The sequence below is a fragment of the Carettochelys insculpta genome, chromosome 32, assembly GCF_033958435.1.
Source record: "Carettochelys insculpta isolate YL-2023 chromosome 32, ASM3395843v1, whole genome shotgun sequence".
NCBI lineage: Eukaryota > Metazoa > Chordata > Testudines > Carettochelyidae > Carettochelys > Carettochelys insculpta.
The window spans coordinates 2,477,021-2,497,500 of NC_134168.1; the positions used below are offsets into that span (position 1 = coordinate 2,477,021).

The 20,480-nt window shown below is 59.5% G+C and overlaps 2 protein-coding genes and 1 long non-coding RNA gene across 3 annotated transcripts in view; 1 reads left to right on the top strand and 2 right to left on the bottom strand.

Annotated features, from left to right (window-relative positions):
• The window catches only part of LOC142005091 (uncharacterized), a 104,171-nt gene that overhangs the window by 50,684 nt on the left and 33,007 nt on the right, over window positions 1-20,480 (top strand). The window lies entirely within an intron of this gene.
• On the bottom strand, window positions 1,134-4,772 carry LOC142004757 (olfactory receptor 10C1-like). The gene has a single exon (XM_074982437.1). The coding sequence runs from the start codon at window positions 4,520-4,522 to the stop codon at window positions 3,536-3,538; it is 987 nt and encodes a 328-aa protein (XP_074838538.1). The 5' UTR covers window positions 4,523-4,772; the 3' UTR covers window positions 1,134-3,535.
• LOC142004432 (olfactory receptor 10A4-like) lies at window positions 14,406-15,266 on the bottom strand. The gene has a single exon (XM_074982088.1). It carries the CDS (start codon window positions 15,264-15,266, stop codon window positions 14,406-14,408), a length of 861 nt encoding a protein of 286 aa, XP_074838189.1.

Genomic DNA, 20,480 nt, shown 5'->3' on the forward strand with positions numbered 1-20,480 from the left:
CAATTCACTTGGTTCCTCAGTTCTTGCCCTGGGGTTAGTGTTCTAGCCTTTTTATGCTGAGGCACATTTCCCTATAATAATTTAAGAGGGTCTCTGGACCCTGCCTCCATCCCACATACCTCACTGCATTGGTCAAGTGCCCATGCAATTCACCCGAACGTGCCCGAGTGTGGCCATACACTTAGGGGTCATCAGGTAATTTTTGCACATAATAAATGTCCCACGCCCCATTTCATGGCTGTGATGGGGTTCAGGGTCCCCAGGCTCTGCACCCCATCCGCAGGCAGGAGTGACTCTCACTGGCAGGAGAACAGCGGGTTTATCAGCCAACAGGACACAGCGTCGTACAGAGGAGTCAGTGCAGCCGGCCGAGACAGCCAGTCCCATCCATGCTGGGGAGAGGAGGCCCCGAGGGGCCCCCGGAGCCGGGGCCTGGCCCCTCCTTTGTCTCTCTCTCCCCCCAGCCCAGACTCACTGCTTCCCACTCCCAGTGCCAATTCAAACCCCTCAGACTCACATCCCCTTTGTCTGCAGCCCAGAGGTGTCACGTGGTCGCCAGGTTACCCCCAGCAGGAGCCCCCCACCCTCTGTGAGCCACACATGTATCCCCCCTCCATCCCATCGGCACCGGGGAGGAGACCGTGGCCTCCGCAAGGGAAAATAGACCCATAACCCAGACTGTTGCTATTTACCGTGTGCACCACAGGGCTGCTTCGTGGCTCCCGCCATGCTAAGGACTCGGGGCGCCACAGCCCCGGAAGCTCTGCAGACCCAGCCTTGGCCTGCTGCTGTGGTGGGCTCAGCTCGGAAAGGTGCCTTGGCCGCGCCCATTCCAGCGGCTGTGACACCGGCACTCACCGGGGACATCGCACCTCTTCTGCAATCACCCAGGCAACGACGGGCGGGCCAGGGAGGAGCCAGGAAAGAAAAGAGATCGGGATTGTCGAGAGGGAGCAGGGGAGTTAATTGCAAACCCAGCCTTGGGCTGACCCCCATCCCCGACACATCATCCTCCATTGTGAACAAAAACCTTCCCCGCTTCAAAACCTCCTTTCCTGGGGTTTTGAACCCCATTTGCCATCCCTCTGCAGAGCCAGAAAGGAAAACGTTGGGTTTGGATGTTATCAGTTGGGTCCCCCAGTGCACACGCTTTCCTTTCACTCCCACGTCCACAGGGGTGGGAGATTGTGATGGGGTTCAGGGGTACCCCTGCACTGCACCCCGTCTGCTGGCAGGAGTGACTCTCACTCAGCAGGTACAACAGGAGGTTTATTAGGCAACAGATGCCCAGTTTCTCACAGAAGCGACAGCACAGCTGGCAGAGACAGTCCTTCCAACCCGTCCTGGGGAGAAGACCCCGAGGGGGGCCCCTCTGGGGTGTAGCTTTCCCCCTCCTCAGGCTGGCTGCCTTCCAGCTCCTCTTCCCCTAGCCTCTAACTGCCGTTCCCCGATTCAAAAACCCAGCTCGGCTCCTCCCTGCTCTTTGTTCAGGGCTGAGGTGTTACCTGCCAGCCTGGGTTGTAGCCCCAGGGTCATCCTTAGCCACCAGGAGCTGCTCTGCTTGTCTCCCACATCCAGCCTGAGTCTCACACATGCATCCCCCCCACTCCATCACAGAGATAAACCAGGAGAAAGTGGGGGGTCGTAGGAGAGGGCCTGAAACATTAGCCCAGGTGTCACAGGCCTGGTGTGAGGCCTGGGCAAAAGTGGTGAAGACTTTGCTCCTCTAAAGCAGAGCTGAGCTGCGAGCAAGGGGCTGGTCCTGCTCTCAGACCCCGGCAAGAACAGGGCTGCTCTTGCCGAAACACATCTGAGTGGTACCAGGCTCCCCGCACCAGCACACTTCCTGTAGAAACCAAGACCCTGCTGGCCCCTCTGTGGGGCAGGTCAAGGTGGCGTCAGTGGGGATGCTGGGTGCCCCTGGGAAGGGCCGGCATAACCTGTTTCTATCTGTGCAGAAAGGAGTAACTCAGAGGGGCCGGCCTCGTCTGGCCGGGGCAGTGGAAAACCCCACCGCTGACTGAGCTGAGCTGAGCTGTGAGCGCAGGGGTCTGGTAGACTCTGCGGGCAACTATTACTGCCTCTCACTTGGCAGCAAGCCTGGTCTGGCACCTTCACAACCCGCCTGATTGTGTAGTCACTGGGGATTCTCCTGGGGTGTGGCGTGCCGGCTCCCTGCACAGAGCTCGGGCAGCACACACAGGGAGCACACCCACACAGCTGGAAGGTTATCAACAGCCAACGGACCCCTGCTGGGACACCCCACCAGTGACAGCCGACAACAGGGGTGATGTAAAACAACGGGGTGCTGGGCACAGCCGAGGAAATCAATCCAGGGTAAAACTGCTTAAATCTGGGCCATGTACAGCCCAGGCTGGGGTTTGTGTCTCATGAAGACAAATCAATCCAGCCACAAAAGCACCTCCGCCAGCGCCCTGACCAGTCAGAAGCCACACAAGCAAACCCCAGACCGCTTGGCTACTTCACAATTCCCAGTCCAACAACGCTCTGCACAGGGGAGAGGCTCTTCAAACCCATCTCCCCAACACCAGGCAGAGTCCTCCAGGCCCCAGCGGCTCCAGCCACGGCCCCAGGTCCTCTGCACTCGGCTCTCACCCAAATCCCCACGCTGGGGCAATCCTGCAGAGTCTAAAAGCTAAAGGGCTATTCCCCAAGGAGGAGAGAAACTGTTAAACGCTGCTTTACGCACGGCAGCTCCAGCTACTGGTGCAGCCAGCCACGAGCTCTGCCCCGTCTGGGGAGTCTCTGCAAGCCCCCGCTGTGGGGAGGGACCCACTCCAGACAGGCTGAGCTCCTGGGGGCTGACAGGCACCTTCCCGGGGCCCTCGAGAGTTTTCCCCGCGGAGGGAAAAGTCCTTTCTCCTTCTTATCAGGCACTGCAGAGCCAGGGTCTGCTGACTCCGGTGGGTGCTGTGGCACCTGCCTTTGGCTGCATTGCAGGGGACTGTCCCCAGTTCCGGGGGTGCGGACGGGATGTCTGAGCCTTTGTTTTCAGTCCATTCATCCTGGCTGGGTTGGCAATCACACCTCCCATTGTGTGCCTTCGGCTCTGAACATTTCTAATGCATCCACAGAGCCAAACTCCGTAACGCCACCGACAAACACGGCACAGACACACAAGTGACAGAGACCGGTTCAGGGCACAGCCAGCTTTCAGTACACGCCTGACTTGGGCCACCTGGCACAAGCTTTGGTGCCACTATCTACAATGAGGACAGATCTGGCTTTCGTATTCAATTGAAAAATCCAGTCACCTGACAGGGGAAAAATCAATGATCCACAAACGGGCTTATTTTTTTGAAAAGAGAAACAAGTTGAAAAAAATCCAAAAATAAGTAATTTGGTATCGAAAAAAATGCCCTGAAATCAAGCTGCCTTCACAGGGCGTATTGGCCCATATCACTTCCTCTCCTTCTCGGGAAGAGCTGGATGACTAAACGAACAGGAGGAATCCCGCCAGCGGAGTTCTGCCGCTGCCGCCCAGGGCCCCCTTGGAAAAGCCCCTGCAAGAGCCTCAGGAAAACCACTGTCGTTTTAGGGTTCTCCTCAGGGCCTTGTGTACCTCCTTGTTCCTCAAGCTGTAGATGATCGGGTTTAACAGGGGCGTCAGCACGGTGTAGAAGAAGGCGAGGAATTTGTCCCGCTCCGGGGAGTAGCCGGCCTTGGGCTGCAGGTAGATGAAGCTGGCAGAGCAGTAGAAGAGCGTCACCACGAGCAGGTGAGCGGAACAAGTGGAAAAGGCTTTGCGCCGGCCCGCTGCCAGTGGGATCTTGAAGACGGTGCATAAGATACAGGCGTAGGACCAGGCTGTGAAGAGCAGGGGCAGGACAGTGATGAGCAGGCTGCTGGCTAAGATCCCGACCTCATTTGGGGAGGTGTCGACGCAGGCCAGCATTAACACTGGCGGGAAGTCGCAGAAGAAATGGTCGATCTGCGGGGGGCCGCAGAAGGGCAGCGTGAATATCCCAGCCGTGTTTCCCAGCGGGATGAAAACCCCGCCTGACCAGCAGGCCAGCGCCAGCCCCAGGCGCACCCCGGGGGTCATTCTGGCCGGGTAGAGCAGCGGGCGGCAGATCGCCAGGTAGCGGTCGTAGGACATGGAGGCGAGGAGGAAGCACTCGACAGTGCCGAAGAAGAGAAGGAAATACAGCTGCGCCGCGCAGCCAGTGAAGGAGATGGAGCGGTCGGCCGAGAGGAGGCCGGTCAGCATCTTGGGCACGGTGACTGAGGTGTAGCAAATCTCCAGGAAGGACAAGTTCCTGATAAAGAAGTACATGGGTGTGTGGAGGGCCGGCTCCACCACGGTGACGAGAAGGATGAGGCTGTTCCCCGCCAAGGTCAACAGGTAGAGGGCAAATAGCAGAGCAAAGAGGAGAATCCGCACGTCCCAGCGGTCAGAGAACTGGAGGAAAAGGAAATACGTCAGGCTGGTCCCATTCGCTGTGGCCGCCCGACCGGGAGGTGTCATCTGGGGAGGAGAACCAGAGGTCGACTGAGTCATCAGCTGACACGAGGACACAGCCCGATTCTCCTGCCCTGGCTCACCCGGCCCGGGCACGTCCCCTCCGCTCACAGGACGGCCTCCAGCCCCAGCTCCCGGGATCCTTCTCGGGCCCTCCAGCCCTGTGGCTGCAGTTCTCCTAGCGGAGCTCGGCGCTGGTGCCCAGACTGTGCTCTCAGTGTCTGTTCCCACCTCTGCTCTCAGTTCCAGCTCCCACCTCTGCTCTCTGCACTGGCTCCCACGCTCTGCTCTCCACACTGGCTCCCGGGTTCTGCTCTCCACACTGGCTCCCGGGCTCTGCTTTCCGCACTGGCTCCCAGGCTCTGCTCTCCAGCTCAGCTCACGCACATTTTATCTCCTTAGCTCCACCCCACTCAGGCTGCCCAGGCAAATCCAGCTCCCACAGGGGACAGGACTCTCGTCGCTTGCTGACTCCTTCCCTGGCCAGCCAGCCCTGTCAATCAGGCTGACCTGGGGCATTGGCCTCTTCCCATTGTTCCTGGGCACTGCCAGTCTCTGGGTCCTGATTGCTTCCAGCCCCTCCCCTTTCCCTTTCCCAGCCAGCCCAAGGAAGCCCCTGAGTCTTGTTGGGGGCTGACCGTCCCCTGCCACACGCACAGCCCCGGGGATATTGACCCTTGGGCCAGCAGGGATCATGGGGCCTGACACCCTCCGGTGCAGCTCTTCCAGGGCCTCCCTGGGGCGCGCGGTGCACCCCCCGCATTCTGACCCCCAGCGGCTGCTCCTTGGGGTCTGCTCTGGCACCGTCACTGCTGGGCTGCCCCCTGCTCCGAACCGCTGGCTGGGGCTGCCCCTGCCCGGTCCCCATCTCCTCTATCCCAGAGTAAACACGCCCCGTCCCCTCTGCCGCTGTGCGAAGGACTGGCTCCGGGCCCCCTTGGTCATCGCTGAGTAACGCCTCTCCCTCCTCCCTGGCTCCCCGGGAGCTGGCAGCTCTCCCTGGGCGCCTGAGGGGTTCAATACGGAAGGAGATCCTGGGTGTCCCTGGGGTGGTGCTGGATCGCTGGGAATCCCCCTTCCAGCCCTGATTTCTAAAGGTCTGCGGAAAGGTGCCCCGTGCACACTGACCGACGTGCCTTGGGAACCACCAGGAAACTTCTCCCAGTTCTAACGCGGGTTGAACGCCCAAACGGCAGCGGTCACTAGTCGGTATCCACCAGAGCACAGTGGGATTAACACGCCCATCACTTAACCGCTTAAGGAGCGAGGGGTACGGGCCAGACGTGAATGAAATCAACTGACAATGGGCCCAGACGTAAATGAAACTTACGTAACCGGCCCGTGCAGCCATATCAGCTCCTCCACCCCAGCGTGCGCACTCCTTGGTCCTGACCGTCCCAGGTACTTGCTTGTGCTGGCGCGCGGCTGGCGTCCCCCTGGGCTGCAGACAGCTCGGCAGGGCTTCCCACGCTGGCTCAGGCAAGGCAACAAGCCGAGCAGCCCCTCGGCCGCCGGAGCCACCTCAGCTGCACTTTAACAGGCACAGCGAAATAAAGTTCCTTCTCTCGGGGTCTCTCCTCAGCTCCCCAGAGCAGCTCCTGGCTGGGAGCCAGGGCCACACCGGCCCTGCAGTGGTCGGTCTGATCACAGGCTGCAGCCTGAACGCCCCAGAAACATGCGCCAGCGTCTCCTCCGCCCCACGTTTGCACCTCGCCATCAGACTTTGCCAAGCTACAGGCCCACTCCCCCGCATCTTATAGAGCCAAAGCTCACTGCGGCCAATCCCCTCCTTCCGCACTCCCGCCCAGAGCCCCTCAGCCAGCCTGCTCCAACCTGCAGGTACAGCAAGGTGCCCAGAGCGTGCAGGTGGATGTCAGACTTGAAGCAAACCTCTTTCAGGCTCTCTGGCTCCCCCTGAATACGATCCAGCTAAACACTGACACATGCATTGACCTTTAAGGATCACGGTAGTTCACAGACTCATAGGGCTGCTATCAAAGGGCAGGACCACAAGACCTATGAGGAGAGGCTGAGGGATTTGGGCTTGTTGAGTTTGCAGAAGAGAAGAGTGAGGGGTGATTTGAGAGCAGCCTTCAACTTCCTGAAGTGGGCCTCTAAAGAAGGTGGAGAGAGGCTGTTCGCAGTGGTGACAGATGGCAGAACAAGGAGCAATGGTCTCAAGATACAGATGAGGGAGGTGTAGGTTGGATATTAGGAAAAGCTCTTTCCCCAGGAGGGAGGTGAAGCACTGGAATGTGTGGCCTAGAGACGTGGTGGAATCTCCATCCCCAGAGGTTTTTAAGTCCCGGCTGGACAAAGCACTGGCTGGGATGATTTAGTTGGGGTTGATCCTGCTTGGGGCAGGGGCTGGACTCAATGGCCTCCTGAGGCCCCTTCCAGCCCTAGGAGTCTGTGACTCTGTGAAATCCCCCCTCAGGCTTCTCTTCTGCAAACTAAAAAAGCCCAAATCCCTCAGCTTCTCCTCATAGGTCTTGTGCTCCAGACCCTTCATCATTTTTGTTGCCCTCCACTGAACCGCTGCAGCAAATCCACATCCCTTTTATACTGGGGGGCCCAGAACTGGACACAATATTCCAGATGTGGCCTCACCAGTGCTGAGCAGAGGGACTAATAACTTCTCTAGCTCTGCTGCAAATGCTCCTCCCAATACGCCGTTAGCCTTCTTGGCTTCAAGGCCACACTGCTGACTCATATCCAGCGTCTCATCCACTGTCACCCCGGGTCCCTTTCTGCTGCACTTCTGCTGAGCCAGTCGGGCCCCGGACTGTAACAGCGCTTGGGATTCTTCCTGCCCAAGGGCAGGGCTCTGCATTTCTCCTTGTTGAGCTGCACCAGGTTTCCATTGCTGTCAGTGAGAACGTTTATGTGTGTAAAGTCAGGCACATGCGTAAGTGTTTTTGGGTTTTTGTGTAGGAGCTGGGCCGAGTGAGGAGGCAGCATGTGATTACTAGATGACCTGCTGTGGCCCTCTCTGCCCTGCCCTGCCCTGCCACGGGGATGCTGGCCTAGTGACAGCCACTCACCGGAGACGTGGTCGGAAGCTGCGTTTGTGCCGTGCTGTGGGGCTGTGTGTACACGCACACAGTAAGAAGTTGCCAGCAGCGGAGAGAGAAGAAACTCTATGTTTGGAAGGTGTTTGAGAGTTCTGGTGTGGGTCTGGGTTGCGTGTTGTGAGCTAGCGTGTGTGTGTGAGATGGAGAACCTGCTGCAGTGACGACAACGCTGTGACAAGCGGAAGACAAGTCCGCAGCCAACGTGTGCATAGAAGCGAGCGAGCGCTCACTGGCGTCCCCTGGGTGGCTCCTGTAGTTCTCGGTTAAATCAGTGATCCCCTTCCCGCCCGCTCAGCCGGGCCGCGGTGCCGACCTCAGGGATCCTGGCCGCAGGAGCGCAGCTTTGCTTGTCTCCACACCAGTCATGATGTTACAGACCTCTGTCATAGCCCCTCCCTGGCTCCATTCTTCTCAGTCCCCGTCTCTTTAAACTTGCCTCATGTGGCCCCGCTCCAAACTCCGGATCATTTTCGTTGCCCTTTGCTGAACCTTTTCCAATGCCAAGACCCCTGGTTTGAGACGAGACGACCGCAGCTGGGGGCAGTATTCGAGATGTGGGCACACCAGGGATTCATGCTGCTGGCGAATCCTAGGAATCTCCACCAAAGCATGGGCAGTGACACACGGAGGTCGGAAGATAATTAAGGATTGGGTCGTCTACTGGTTCTCTGAGAGAAGTTTGTGCATCCTCTGTCTGTCGATGTGGCTGTGTGTCAGTCTGTGAGCCCGTTTGCTCAAGAACTCCTCCTCAGCAGTGAGCGACAGGACCACCACATTTGCTCTGCAGCGTCCTCTTATCCTAACGCACAGCAGCGCCAGGGTTTGCTTGTGCCAGGAGGAGGGGATGTGCCTGGAATGGGATTGTTTTCCGAAACACGGCCGGGGAAGGGGCTGCTTGCGGGGATGGCGACGCTGCAGAGTGACCACGGGGGGGGCAGTCGCTCGCTCAGTCGCTCGCTCAAGCAGCGGCCAGTGGGGGGAGGCGCTCTGAATGTTGCTGACCTCTGGCCACAGGCAGGGTTCCCACGCCCAGCCCCATGCCCCGCAGCAGCACCCTAAAGGACTCTCCTGGCCTTTGGACACAGCGTCAGAGGGCGGGGACTGGGTGAGAGGTCCAGTTCCTGTCTTTGTGGGCAGCCCTGTGAACCCGCTGCCACTAGAGCAGTGAGGCCATGGGGTGGCCCTGGCAAGTCCCTCCAAGCCCACTGCCCTGAATCCCGCACTCCCCCATCCCCAGCACCGCCCTGAGCCCTTCCCAACCTCCTACCCACCAGGGCCAACCCCAGGCAGAAGTTGGTGGGCCGGCTGCCCAGCCCCTGGCACCTTGGGCCAACCCCCGGACCTGAGCAAAGCTGGGCAAGTCTCCTAGTAAGGCACGTGCACAAAGGGGTGTCATATCGCTGGTTCTGGAGATATCACTGACAGGGTCAAATGAGGGTGAACTGCTTAAAGATGAGGCTACTTACACCCCAAGACTAGGGGTCCTCTGATGTGAAGCACCTCCAAGCCACTCACACAGAGCACGTCCGTCCCCACGCTGGCCAGCGTGAAGTCACACCAGCAATCCCCTTGCACACACCAGCTTCTCTTGTGCCACCAGCTCACACAGAGGAGAGGCTCTGAAAACCCATCTCACCACGTCCACACAGGTTCTGCCTGTCCCCAAGGACCAGCCACACCCTAGGTCAATGTGTACCTCAGCTCTCCCCCCAGTGAGCGCACTGGGCCAATCCTTCAGCATCCAACATCTAAAAGTTTATTCAAAGAAAGAAAGAAAATGCGGAGAGTAAAATGGTGGAAGGAATCTAACTACACACACCAATCTCAACGTTCTGGGTGCGGCTTACAGCAGAGGTAGCATCAATCTGTTGTTTTATAAGGCTATGTCTCGATTGCAGGCTCTTTCAGCAGCCCTCTGCTGACGTCCTGGTCATCCTCGTTCCACGAGTAAGAAGGGAGATGTCAGGAGAGGGGGTTTTCCTGACATTTGGCCGCGCATGGGCGGACGAAATGTTGGAAAGGCGTCTCCTGACAGAACGGTCGGCGGGAGATACGCAAACGCGTTGTGCAATTTGCTTATCTTTTGCCGATCGTTCTCGGCAATCTAGACACAGTCTTAGTCTCTGGAAATCATCCCGTGTTAGGATGAGCCATCAGCTCAGCTGACAGCAGAGATGCTCCAGAAGAGATGAGCTGGGATGAAGACAAATGAAGGAATCGCCCAGGCCCTGTTTACATCCTGGCCCATGTGAAGGGAATTCCATTGTTCTTGCCGTGTGGAAGCCCAGCCCAAGAAGGAGTTTGTCACACGAGCAGGTCACCTTTCTATGCCTGACTCAGGCCTTTGTAGGCAGCAGCCATTGTTTGCACAGGCTGGGCCAAACATTCACAGCTCAGCTGCGGATTGGCACCCTTTGAGGTCCATTGTCAGTCCCGTACGGCTGTTTATTTGACCAGCAATGCTTTCAGAATAGATTGGCCAAGCCTGTGGCTATCCTGGAGACGCAAACATTTGAAATAGAAGTACGGAGCCAATACTTGTAACTTCACATACAAATATGGTACGTGGGTATGAATAGTATAAATGGAATCATCCGCTTTTCATAGGCATCCCACTCGGCTCGCTTGGTAGAAGAACTGGTGCAAACTTATCACGGTGGATAAACAAACATGATTCTGGGATGCATTAACAGGTGTGTTGTGAACAAGACACGAGAAGTCATTCTTCCGCTCTACTCTGCGCTGGTTAGGCCTCAGCTGGAGGGTTGTGTCCAGTTCTGGGTACCGCAGTTCAAGAAAGATGTGGAGAAATTTGAGAGGGTCCAGAAAAGAGCAACAAGAATGATTAAAGGTCTAGAGAATGTGACCTATGAAGAAAGGTTGAAGGAATTGGGCTTGTTTAGTTTGGAAAAGAGAAGATTGAGGGGAGACACGATAGCGGTTTTCAGGTATCCGAAAGGGTGTCACAAGGAGGAGGGAGAAAACTTGTTCTTTTGGCCTCTGAGGACAGAACAAGCGGCAATGGGCTTAAACTGCAGCAAGGGAGGTTTAGGTTGGACATTAGGAAAAAGTTCCTGTCAGGGTGGTCAAACAGCGGAATAAATTGCCAAGGGAGGTTGTGGAATCTCCATCGCTGGAGATATTTAAGAACAGGTTAGATAAGTGTCTGTCAGGGATGGTCTAGACAGTACTTGGTCCTGCCATTGGGGCTGCGGGCTGGACTCGATGGCCTCGCGAGGTCCCTTCCGGTCCTAGCGTTCTATGATTCTATAACAATATTTTAGGGGTGCATCTCAAAAATTCAGTCATTCTGGGACACACAGTGAGCACTGGCATCTCCTCAGCTCACAAACTGGTGCCTCCTGGACAGTGTTTCTGAAACTTTTGAGACCGCAGGGCACCGGACAACAACGTTTTTTCATGCGGAACACCTGTGAAAATTTTATCCCAAAAAACTCTCAGACCAAAAAAAAAAAGAAAACCAAACAGCCACGTATACCGCAAAACCAAATCGAGGTGATTTCCTCGGGTGTCCTTCCGATGAAGTAGTAACAGAGCAGCTGCTTTTAATAACAGAAACTAGATCCCGGCCGGGTGTGACGTCAAACGCCCGCAGCACGCCTGCGAGGTGTCCGGGGAACACCAACGTTCCGCGGAACGGCGTTTAAGGAACATGGCGCTAGAGGAACGGTGGAGCTCTGCAAACTTGTCTAAATCTTTTGGGTCCCCTCATTTCCCGGGACTGAGTCACTCCCGGGTAATTTGCTCAGATAGGCTCAAGGACACGGGTGAGCCAGGACTGGCTCGTTCATTGGTAAAAGTTTGCTGGGCAGTGCACGTCAGGATCCACACGCTCCCCCCTTCCCGGGCCCGTTTCCAGACTCTCCTGCTCAGTAGAGTCCTGGGGGGAACGTATCAGAGAGGGAGCTGTGTTAGTCTGTCTCTTTGAGAACAACAAGAAGTCCTGTGGCACCTTATAGACTAACAGATATTTTGGAGCATGAGCTTTCATGGGCAAAGACAGGCTTCTGTACATTACCATTCCTGACGTCTGATTTATGTCCATTTATTCTTTTACGGAGAGACTGGGGCATTGCTGGTACATATTCTACTAGTAGATGTGCAGGGAAAGGAGCCCCTGACAGTGTGGCCCTTGGGGAAGCATCGCCTTAGCCTAGTCAAGAGACACTGTTTGTAAGTCATCGCTTGGTCCTGCCATTGGGGCAGAGGACCAGACTCGATGACCTCTCGAGGTCCCTGCCACTTCTAGGCTTCTACAGGCAGCTCCAGATCTGTCTTCCCAGAGTCAGTCACTTCTGACAATCAAGTTGCCTGGGCAGCTAGGGAAAATCTCAGCCCCGGTCCTGCTCACGGACCCTCCCGTCTGGCAGCCAAGCTACAACGCGATCCAACGGCCGGAAGCTGAACCCGTACAAGTGCAGGCAGGAAAACAACGCACCAGTTTTTCACGAGGGGACAACAGAGGGAGTGAGCAGGAAGAGTCTCCACCACAGGCAATTTTGGTGCTTAATCCGAAGAGCCTGGGCTCGGGTGGGGGGAGTCTCTCCCCGTGTAAGGTACGGAGGCACCGAGCACCCGCTGAACTCGCTGGGGGTTGAAGATGGTTCACAGAGGGCATCTGGGAAGGGGATTCACATGACTCAGCAGGGCTGGTGGCTTCTCCCCAATGCTAGCCCACGAGCGAGGCACAGAAGAGGGGTGCACCCATCCCCTGCCCCCCTCCGTGACGGAGGCACATCCCTCTGCTTTGGGGTCCCAGGCAGCCCCACCACTGGCGCGAGCTGCCTCCTGCAGCTTCTGGAAGGAGGAGGACACGGCCCTCAGCAATTTTACCCCGCAGTGAGGGTCGTCGGAAGGCATGAGGGAGCCCTCTGGCTCACATCCCTGCTCTCCGTGAGAGGCAAGAAGGGATTTGAGCCGGGCTCTGCTACCCAGCCCTAGCTGGGCTACAAGGCAGGAGACGCGGGGCACCCTCCACCCTGCCCATGGGAGCCGTTCCAGCTTGGAGCGGAGGGTGGGAACCTGGGCCTCCTGCCTCCTGCAGGACAGCACTAACCACTAGCACTCGCTCTCTCTCTGGCCCCATGGCCACGGAACAGTGCCCATGACAGAGGCAAGGGAGACACACACCCCACAACCCCCCAGCCCGGTGGTCGGAGCACTTACCTGCAAGGCTGCATAGCCCCATTTGACCCCCAGTCCTCTGCCCCATAGCTGGTGCCCTGCCTTGTGGGGTGCTCTTCCCACTAGGGAAGCTGCCTGTGAATTTCCTTGGCCAAGGTGAGCGGGGTGGAGGAATTCCCACCTCCCGCCGTTGGTGCAGCGCTCTGCTGGGTGCTCAGCTGTTTGGACATAGACTCGGAGAACATGAGAACTGGAAGGGACCTCAAGGGGCCGTCAAGTCCAGCCCCCTGCCCTCCCGGCAGGGCCCAGCGCTCGCTAGACCATCCCCCATAGATGTCAGTCTAACCCGCTCTTAAATATCTCCAGCGATGGAGATTCCACAACCTCCCCAGGCGATTTATTCCAGCGTTTGACCACCCCGACAGGGAGGAGCTTTTCCCTAATGTGCCAACAGAACCGCCCTGGCTGCAGTTTGAGCCCATTGCTCCTCGTCCTGTCCTCAGAGGCCCAGGAGAACAAGTTTTCTCCCTCCTCCTCGTAACCCTCTTTGAGGTACTTGAAAACCGCTGTCATGTCCCCTCTCAGCCTTCTCTTTTCCGAACTGAACAAGCCCAGTTCTTTCACCCTCCCCTGAGAGCTCTGTGCATCTCTAGGGAGCTTTTACCGCAAAATTCTAGTGCCACGCAGGTGCAGATGCCTGCAGGGTCTGGGGTCAGAGGAACAGGGGTTTTGTGATCCCAGTGGGATGTGCTTCTGGGGTTTAGGTGCCTCATGTGGCTCTTAGGTGTCTAATCCCCTTTGTGAACCGAGCCTTCGGTGCCAACGACTGTTTGAGGTTCGTTTGCATTAGACACCTCGATGCTTTTCAAAAGCCCTCTCGGTGCCGAAATAGCTTTTCGAACATAAGAACAAAGGTCCATCCAGCCCAGCGCCCGTCTTCCAACAGCGGCCCATGCCAGGTGCCCCCAAGGGAGTGAACAGCACAAGGAATCATCAGGAGCCTTCTCCTGACATCCTTTCCCAGCCTCTGGCACACAGAGCCCAGGGACACCACTCCTACCCAGCCTGGCTCATCGCCATGGATGGACCCACCCTCCATGGATTCATCTCGTTCTTTTTTTACACCCTGTTAAAGGCCTGGTCTGCCCAACCCCCTCTGGCCAGAAGCTCCGCAGGCCGACCCTGCGCTGTGCGAAGAAAAAACTTCCCTGTGTTAGTTTTAAACCTGCTGCCCAGGAATTGCATGGGGTGACCCTAGTTCTGACATTCTGGGAACGAATAAATAACTTCTCCTTAACAGCAACGAAGGGTCCTGTGGCACCTTATAGACTAACGGAAAAGTTTTGAGCATGAGCGTTTGTGAGCACAGACTCACTGCGTCAGATGCATCAGATACATCTGATGAAGTGAGTCTGTGCTCACGAAAGCTCATGCTCAAAACTTTTCTGTTAGTCTATAAGGTGCAACAGGACCCTTCGTTGCTGTTAAGGAGAAGTTATTTATTCCCTTTTGTTGCCCTTTTCCGGTTCCAATCGGTCTTTTGTGAGATCAGGCGACCCTCACCCAGGATCTGGCCTAACTCCCACGCCAGGCGCCGATAGAGCTAGCTGCACCAAAACCTCTCATCACAGGTCCATGAGATGTTTCGTTCTTCAGCACAGAGGCATCCTGGCTGGACACCTGGAACCCACGCGGGCCAGGGCTTACAGCAACGTTTTCCGCCTTTTCAGTCTCCTCAGAGCCTCCTTCACATCCTGGTTCCTCAGGCTGTAGATGATGGGGTTTAAGACGGGGGTGAGGACGGTGTACACCAGGGCCATGACTCGGTCCACATCACCCACGTGGCTGGACTTGGGCCGCAGGTACATGGCGCAGGTGGAGCCGTAGAACAGGACGACCACGGTAAGGTGGGAGGAGCACGTGGAGAAGGCCTTGTGCCGCCCCTGGGGGGTCGTCGCCATCAGGACGGTGGCGAGGATGCAGGCGTAGGACACCAGCACCATCAGGAACGGGAAGATGATGATGGACATGCTGATGAAGAGGATGGAGACCTCTACCCGGGAGGTGTCCCCGCAGGCCAGCCTGAGCACGGGGTGGATGTCGCAGAAGAAGTGGTTGATCTCGCTGGGCCCGCAGTAGGGCAAGGAGAAGATCCAGATGACGTTGCCCATGGGCATCAGGCTGCCGCAGAGCCAGCAGGCGGCGGCCATCCTGGCGCAGGCTGTGGGGTTCATAGCGACGGGGTAGTGCAGCGGGGAGCAGATGGCCCTGTAGCGGTCGTAGGCCATGGCGGCCAGCAGGTAGCACTCCGCCGTCCCCAGGAAGATGAGGAAATACATCTGGAGGGCGCAGCCGGTGAAGGAGATGGCCCTCTCCTCCGAGAGGAAGTTGGCCGCCATCTTGGGCAGGGTGACGGAGGTGTAGCAGATCTCCAGGACGGACAGGTTGCAGAGGAAGAAGTACATGGGGGTGTGGAGGGCCGCGTCCAGCGCCGTGAGGAGGAGGATGAGGCTGTTGCCCGTCAGCGTGATGGCGTAGATGAGGAAGAACAACGCGCAGAGCATCGCTCGCGTGTGGTGCTGAGGGGAGACGCCGACGAACGTGAATTGGGTCACGGAGCTGTGATTTCCCCAGGCAGAGTCTCCCATCTGCTGTAGGAAAAGGAAAAACCTGTTTCAGGGCAGCCTGATTTGCTGCACCTTGGCCAAGGCTCCTGCAGCGCAAACGGACAGAACCTCTGTCGAGGTCGCTCCATGAAATCGCCCCTTCCTCCCAGAAACAGCACCACCCGCCACATGGGAGTCGCAGACTCACAGCACACAAGAACCAGGGGGGACCTCGAGAGGTCATCAAGGCTGGTCCCCAGCCCTCCTGGCCGGGCCAGGCACCGTCTAGACCGTCCCCGACACGTGTCTGTCTAGCCTGCTCTTAAATATCTCCAGGGATGGAGGTCCCACAACCTCCCCCGGCCATTTATCCCAGCGTTTAACCACCCGGACAGGTAGGAAGTTTTTCCTAATGTCCCACCTAAAGCTCCCTGGCTGCAGTTTGAGTCCATTGCTCCTCATCCTGCCCTCAGAGGCCCAGGAGAACAAGTTTTCTCCCTCCTCCTCGTAACCCTCTTTGAGGTACTTGAAAACAGCTCCCATGTCCCCTCTCAGCCTTCTCTTTTCTAAACTGAACCAGCCCAGTTCTCTCAGTCTCCCCTCGTCGCTCATGTTCTCTGGACCTTTCATCATCCTCGTCGCTCTTCTCTGGGCCTCCTCCCATTTCTCCGCTTCTTCCCAGCGTGCGGTGCCCGGAACTGGACACACTGCTCCAGACGAGGCCTAACCAGCGCAGAGCAGAGCGGAAGAACGACTTCCCGCGTCTTGCTCTCAATGAACCGTTTACGGTTTTTTGGCAACACCCTCACGCCACTGACTCGCATTTAGCTTGTGGCACACCCTGACCCCTTGATCCCTCTCTGGGGCGCTCTTTGCGAGGGAGCCCCTTCCCCTTCTGTGCATGTGACATGGATTAGGGGAACGGCCAGTACCGGTTAACATGCGGGAGAGTGAGCACCGAGCTTTCAGTTTTCAATCAGGGCAGCCGTCGCCTGCAGAGCACATGGGATCCTTCCCCCCACCACACAAAACCTGGCTCTGAATCCACCTGCGCCACCGCCCAGAACCCTGTTGCTCAGGCGCTGGGTAGGAGCATCAGGCAGCGGACGTAAGAGGAGGGCATTGAAAACTGCCCCTGGGACTTGGCCAACTCTCAGCCTGTGTCAGAGCTGGAAGGACAGGCATCGTGCAGAGGCAGCAGTCCAGCTGGTGATCTCACCTGACATCTCTGCCGCTCTAGGGCTCTGCTCCGGCGTTAGCCGGGGCCTCTCTGCAGGCTGGGCACAATTCAATGGTTGGAGGTGGTCCTGACAGGTGACGCCCATGTTTATTTGTAAACTCCTCCGGGGTCGCTACCGATGCGAACCCCCAGCCAGGCCGCAGGAGGGATTTTCAGGATGTTCTTGTTTGCAGCCATTTCAGCTATCGAGGGGCGGGCACCGGGGAAGGATCAGCGGTAGGACCGGCCAGACACGGTTCACGGCTGCCCCGTGCCGAGTCGCAAAGTGGTAAAGAGCCGAATGGCTACAGTGCATTGCCCCAAAACACAGCCCCTCAGTGGCCGGCTTGCGCTCCCGGGGAGGGCTCCAGGCAGCAGCTGGCTCCTGCTGCTGGGCTGCAGAGGGTGATTAGTTTTCCGTGGGTGACATAGATGTCTATGGATCTCTCCTGATAAACACGGACACTTGCAGGCCTGCTGACGGGCTTGGGAAGGGGGAATGGCTGAGGGGTCCAGTGATTTAAAAGGGCCCCAGTGTTGTACTGACCTCCCGCGCCAGCTGGGAGAGCCGGCCGGGCTGCAGGGACCATGAGCAGGCTGGCGAGTCCCAGCGCACGCTGCAGGCTGCAGAGCAGCTCTGCCGGGCTGGGGGGCATCCCGCCGCACACCAAGGGGCAGGAGGGGCCTGGGCGGGCAGGGAAGCGGGCTGGGGGCAGAGCTACGCAGGGAGCTGGGAGAAAGGAGCCAAGTCGGGGTGGGCACAGGACAGGAGTGGGACAAAGCTGGTCTGGGGGACAGCAGATGGGCTGGGAGGGCAGATCTGGGCTGCGGGGCAGAGGGGAGGAGTTGAGCTGGGCACAGGACCAGTGGGGTGGAGGGAAGGAGCCGAGCTGGGCACAGGACCAGTGGGGGGCAGAGGGAAGGAGCCGAGCTGGGCACAGGACCAGTGGGGTGGAGGGAAGGAGCCGAGCTGGGCACAGGACCAGTGGGGGGTGGAGGGAAGGAGCCGAGCTGGGCACAGGGCCAGTGGGGAGCAGAGGGGAGGAGTTGAGCTGGGCACAGGACCAGTGGGGAGCAGAGGGAAGGAGCCGAGCTGGGCACAGGGCCAGTGGGGGACGGAGGGAAGGAGCCGAGATGGGCACAGGACCAGTGGGGGACGGAGGGAAGGAGCCGAGCTGGGCACAGGACCAGTGGGGAGCAGAGGGGAGGAGTTGAGCTGGGCACAGGACCAGTGGGGAGCAGAGGGAAGGAGCCGAGCTGGGCACAGGACCAGTGGGGTGGAGGGAAGGAGCCGAGCTGGGCACAGGACCAGTGGGGGGCAGAGGGAAGGAGTTGAGCTGGGCACAGGGCCAGTGGGGGGCAGAGGGAAGGAGTTGAGCTGGGCACAGGGCCAGTGGGGGGCAGAGGGAAGGAGTTGAGCTGGGCACAGGACCAGTGGGGGGCAGAGGGAAGGAGTTGAGCTGGGCACAGGGCCAGTGGGGAGCAGAGGGAAGGAGCCGAGATGGGCACAGGGCCAGTGGGGGGGCAGAGGGAAGGAGCCGAGATGGGCACAGGGCCAGTGGGGGACGGAGGGAAGGAGCCGAGCTGGGCACAGGGCCAGTGGGGAGCAGAGGGAAGGAGCCGAGATGGGCACAGGGCCAGTGGGGGGCAGAGGGAAGGAGCCGAGCTGGGCACAGGACCAGTGGGGAGCAGAGGGAAGGAGCCGAGCTGGGCACAGGACCAGTGGGGGACGGAGGGAAGGAGCCGAGCTGGGCACAGGGCCAGTGGGGGGCAGAGGGAAGGAGCCGAGCTGGGCACAGGACCAGTGGGGAGCAGAGGGAAGGAGTTGAGCTGGGCACAGGGCCAGTGGGGGGCAGAGGGAAGGAGTTGAGCTGGGCACAGGACCAGTGGGGGGCAGAGGGAAGGAGTTGAGCTGGGCACAGGGCCAGTGGGGAGCAGAGGGAAGGAGCCGAGATGGGCACAGGGCCAGTGGGGGGGCAGAGGGAAGGAGCCGAGATGGGCACAGGGCCAGTGGGGGACGGAGGGAAGGAGCCGAGCTGGGCACAGGGCCAGTGGGGAGCAGAGGGAAGGAGCCGAGATGGGCACAGGGCCAGTGGGGGGCAGAGGGAAGGAGCCGAGCTGGGCACAGGACCAGTGGGGAGCAGAGGGAAGGAGCCGAGCTGGGCACAGGACCAGTGGGGGACGGAGGGAAGGAGCCGAGCTGGGCACAGGGCCAGTGGGGGGCAGAGGGAAGGAGCCGAGCTGGGCACAGGACCAGTGGGGAGCAGAGGGAAGGAGTTGAGCTGGGCACAGGGCCAGTGGGGGGCAGAGGGAAGGAGTTGAGCTGGGCACAGGACCAGTGGGGGGCAGAGGGAAGGAGTTGAGCTGGGCACAGGGCCAGTGGGGAGCAGAGGGAAGGAGCCAAGATGGGCACAGGGCCAGTGGGGGGGCAGAGGGAAGGAGCCGAGATGGGCACAGGGCCAGTGGGGGACGGAGGGAAGGAGCCGAGCTGGGCACAGGGCCAGTGGGGAGCAGAGGGAAGGAGCCGAGATGGGCACAGGGCCAGTGGGGGGCAGAGGGAAGGAGTTGAGCTGGGCACAGGGCCAGTGGGGGGCAGAGGGAAGGAGCCGAGCTGGGCACAGGGCCAGTGGGGGGGCAGAGGGAAGGAGCCGAGATGGGCACAGGGCCAGTGGGGGGGCAGAGGGAAGGAGCCGAGATGGGCACAGGGCCAGTGGGGGGGCAGAGGGAAGGAGCCGAGATGGGCACAGGGCCAGTGGGGGACGGAGGGAAGGAGCCGAGATGGGCACAGGGCCAGTGGGGGACGGAGGGAAGGAGCCGAGCTGGGCACAGGGCCAGTGGGGGGCAGAGGGAAGGAGCCGAGATGGGCACAGGGCCAGTGGGGGGCAGAGGGAAGGAGTTGAGCTGGGCACAGGGCCAGTGGGGGGCAGAGGGAAGGAGCCGAGATGGGCACAGGGCCAGTGGGGGGCAGAGGGAAGGAGCCGAGCTGGGCACAGGGCCAGTGGGGGACGGAGGGAAGGAGCCGAGCTGGGCACAGGGCCAGTGGGGGGGCAGAGGGAAGGAGCCGAGATGGGCACAGGGCCAGTGGGGGGGCAGAGGGAAGGAGCCGAGATGGGCACAGGGCCAGTGGGGGGGCAGAGGGAAGGAGCCGAGATGGGCACAGGGCCAGTGGGGGGGCAGAGGGAAGGAGCCGAGATGGGCACAGGACCAGTGGGGAGCAGAGGGAAGGAGCCGAGATGGGCACAGGGCCAGTGGGGGGGCAGAGGGAAGGAGCCGAGCTGGGCACAGGGCCAGTGGGGGGCAGAGGGAAGGAGCCGAGATGGGCACAGGGCCAGTGCGGGGCAGAGGGAAGGAGCAGCCAGAGGGACGGGTTCTGCCCTCCCTCCTGCCCACGCCAGGGGGACTCTCGGCGACACGCCCTTACGTCCAGCGGCCGAGACGCCTGCTCCGGCCCTCACTCCGTCTCCGGCGCGGCCAGCTGGGCAGCTGAGAGAAGCCGGAGCTCTGCCCTGCTGCCTTGCCGTCCGGCGGGCTCCCGCTGCGTGCTGGGCCGTGCCAGGGCTGAGCCCAGCCGGCTGGGCTGGCTGCCGCTCGCCGGGTGCGATGGCGTACGTGGGAAAGCAGCTCTCTGTGCTCGAGGGAGCTCCTCCCAGCCTCGGCCACTCCACGCGGAAGAGCAGCTCCGGACACAGCGCAGCAGCAGCCGGGGGGCTGACCTCTAGCAGGAGCGCTCTGCCCTGGCCGGGCGCGTGGGTGGAACGGAGAGAGGTCACCCGCCTGCTGCCTCTAGCGCCGGGCACCCACCGGCACCAGGCAGACAACCTGAGCCATCGCGCCGCTGCAGGTCGGCTCAGAAGAGCTCGGGACCGGCTCCGGCGGGGCTGGGCCTTATGTGCAGCGTTTCCCTGGAGGATTAATCAGCTGAGTCTCATTCACACCAATTATTAAAGTGCCTT

What these genes read in the sequence shown, in the direction of transcription:
- LOC142004757 (XM_074982437.1), bottom strand. Translation starts at nt 4,522, where the DNA reads ATGACTCAGTCGACCTCTGGTTCTCCTCCCCAGATGACACCTCCCGGT.
- LOC142004432 (XM_074982088.1), bottom strand. Translation starts at nt 15,266, where the DNA reads ATGCTCTGCGCGTTGTTCTTCCTCATCTACGCCATCACGCTGACGGGC.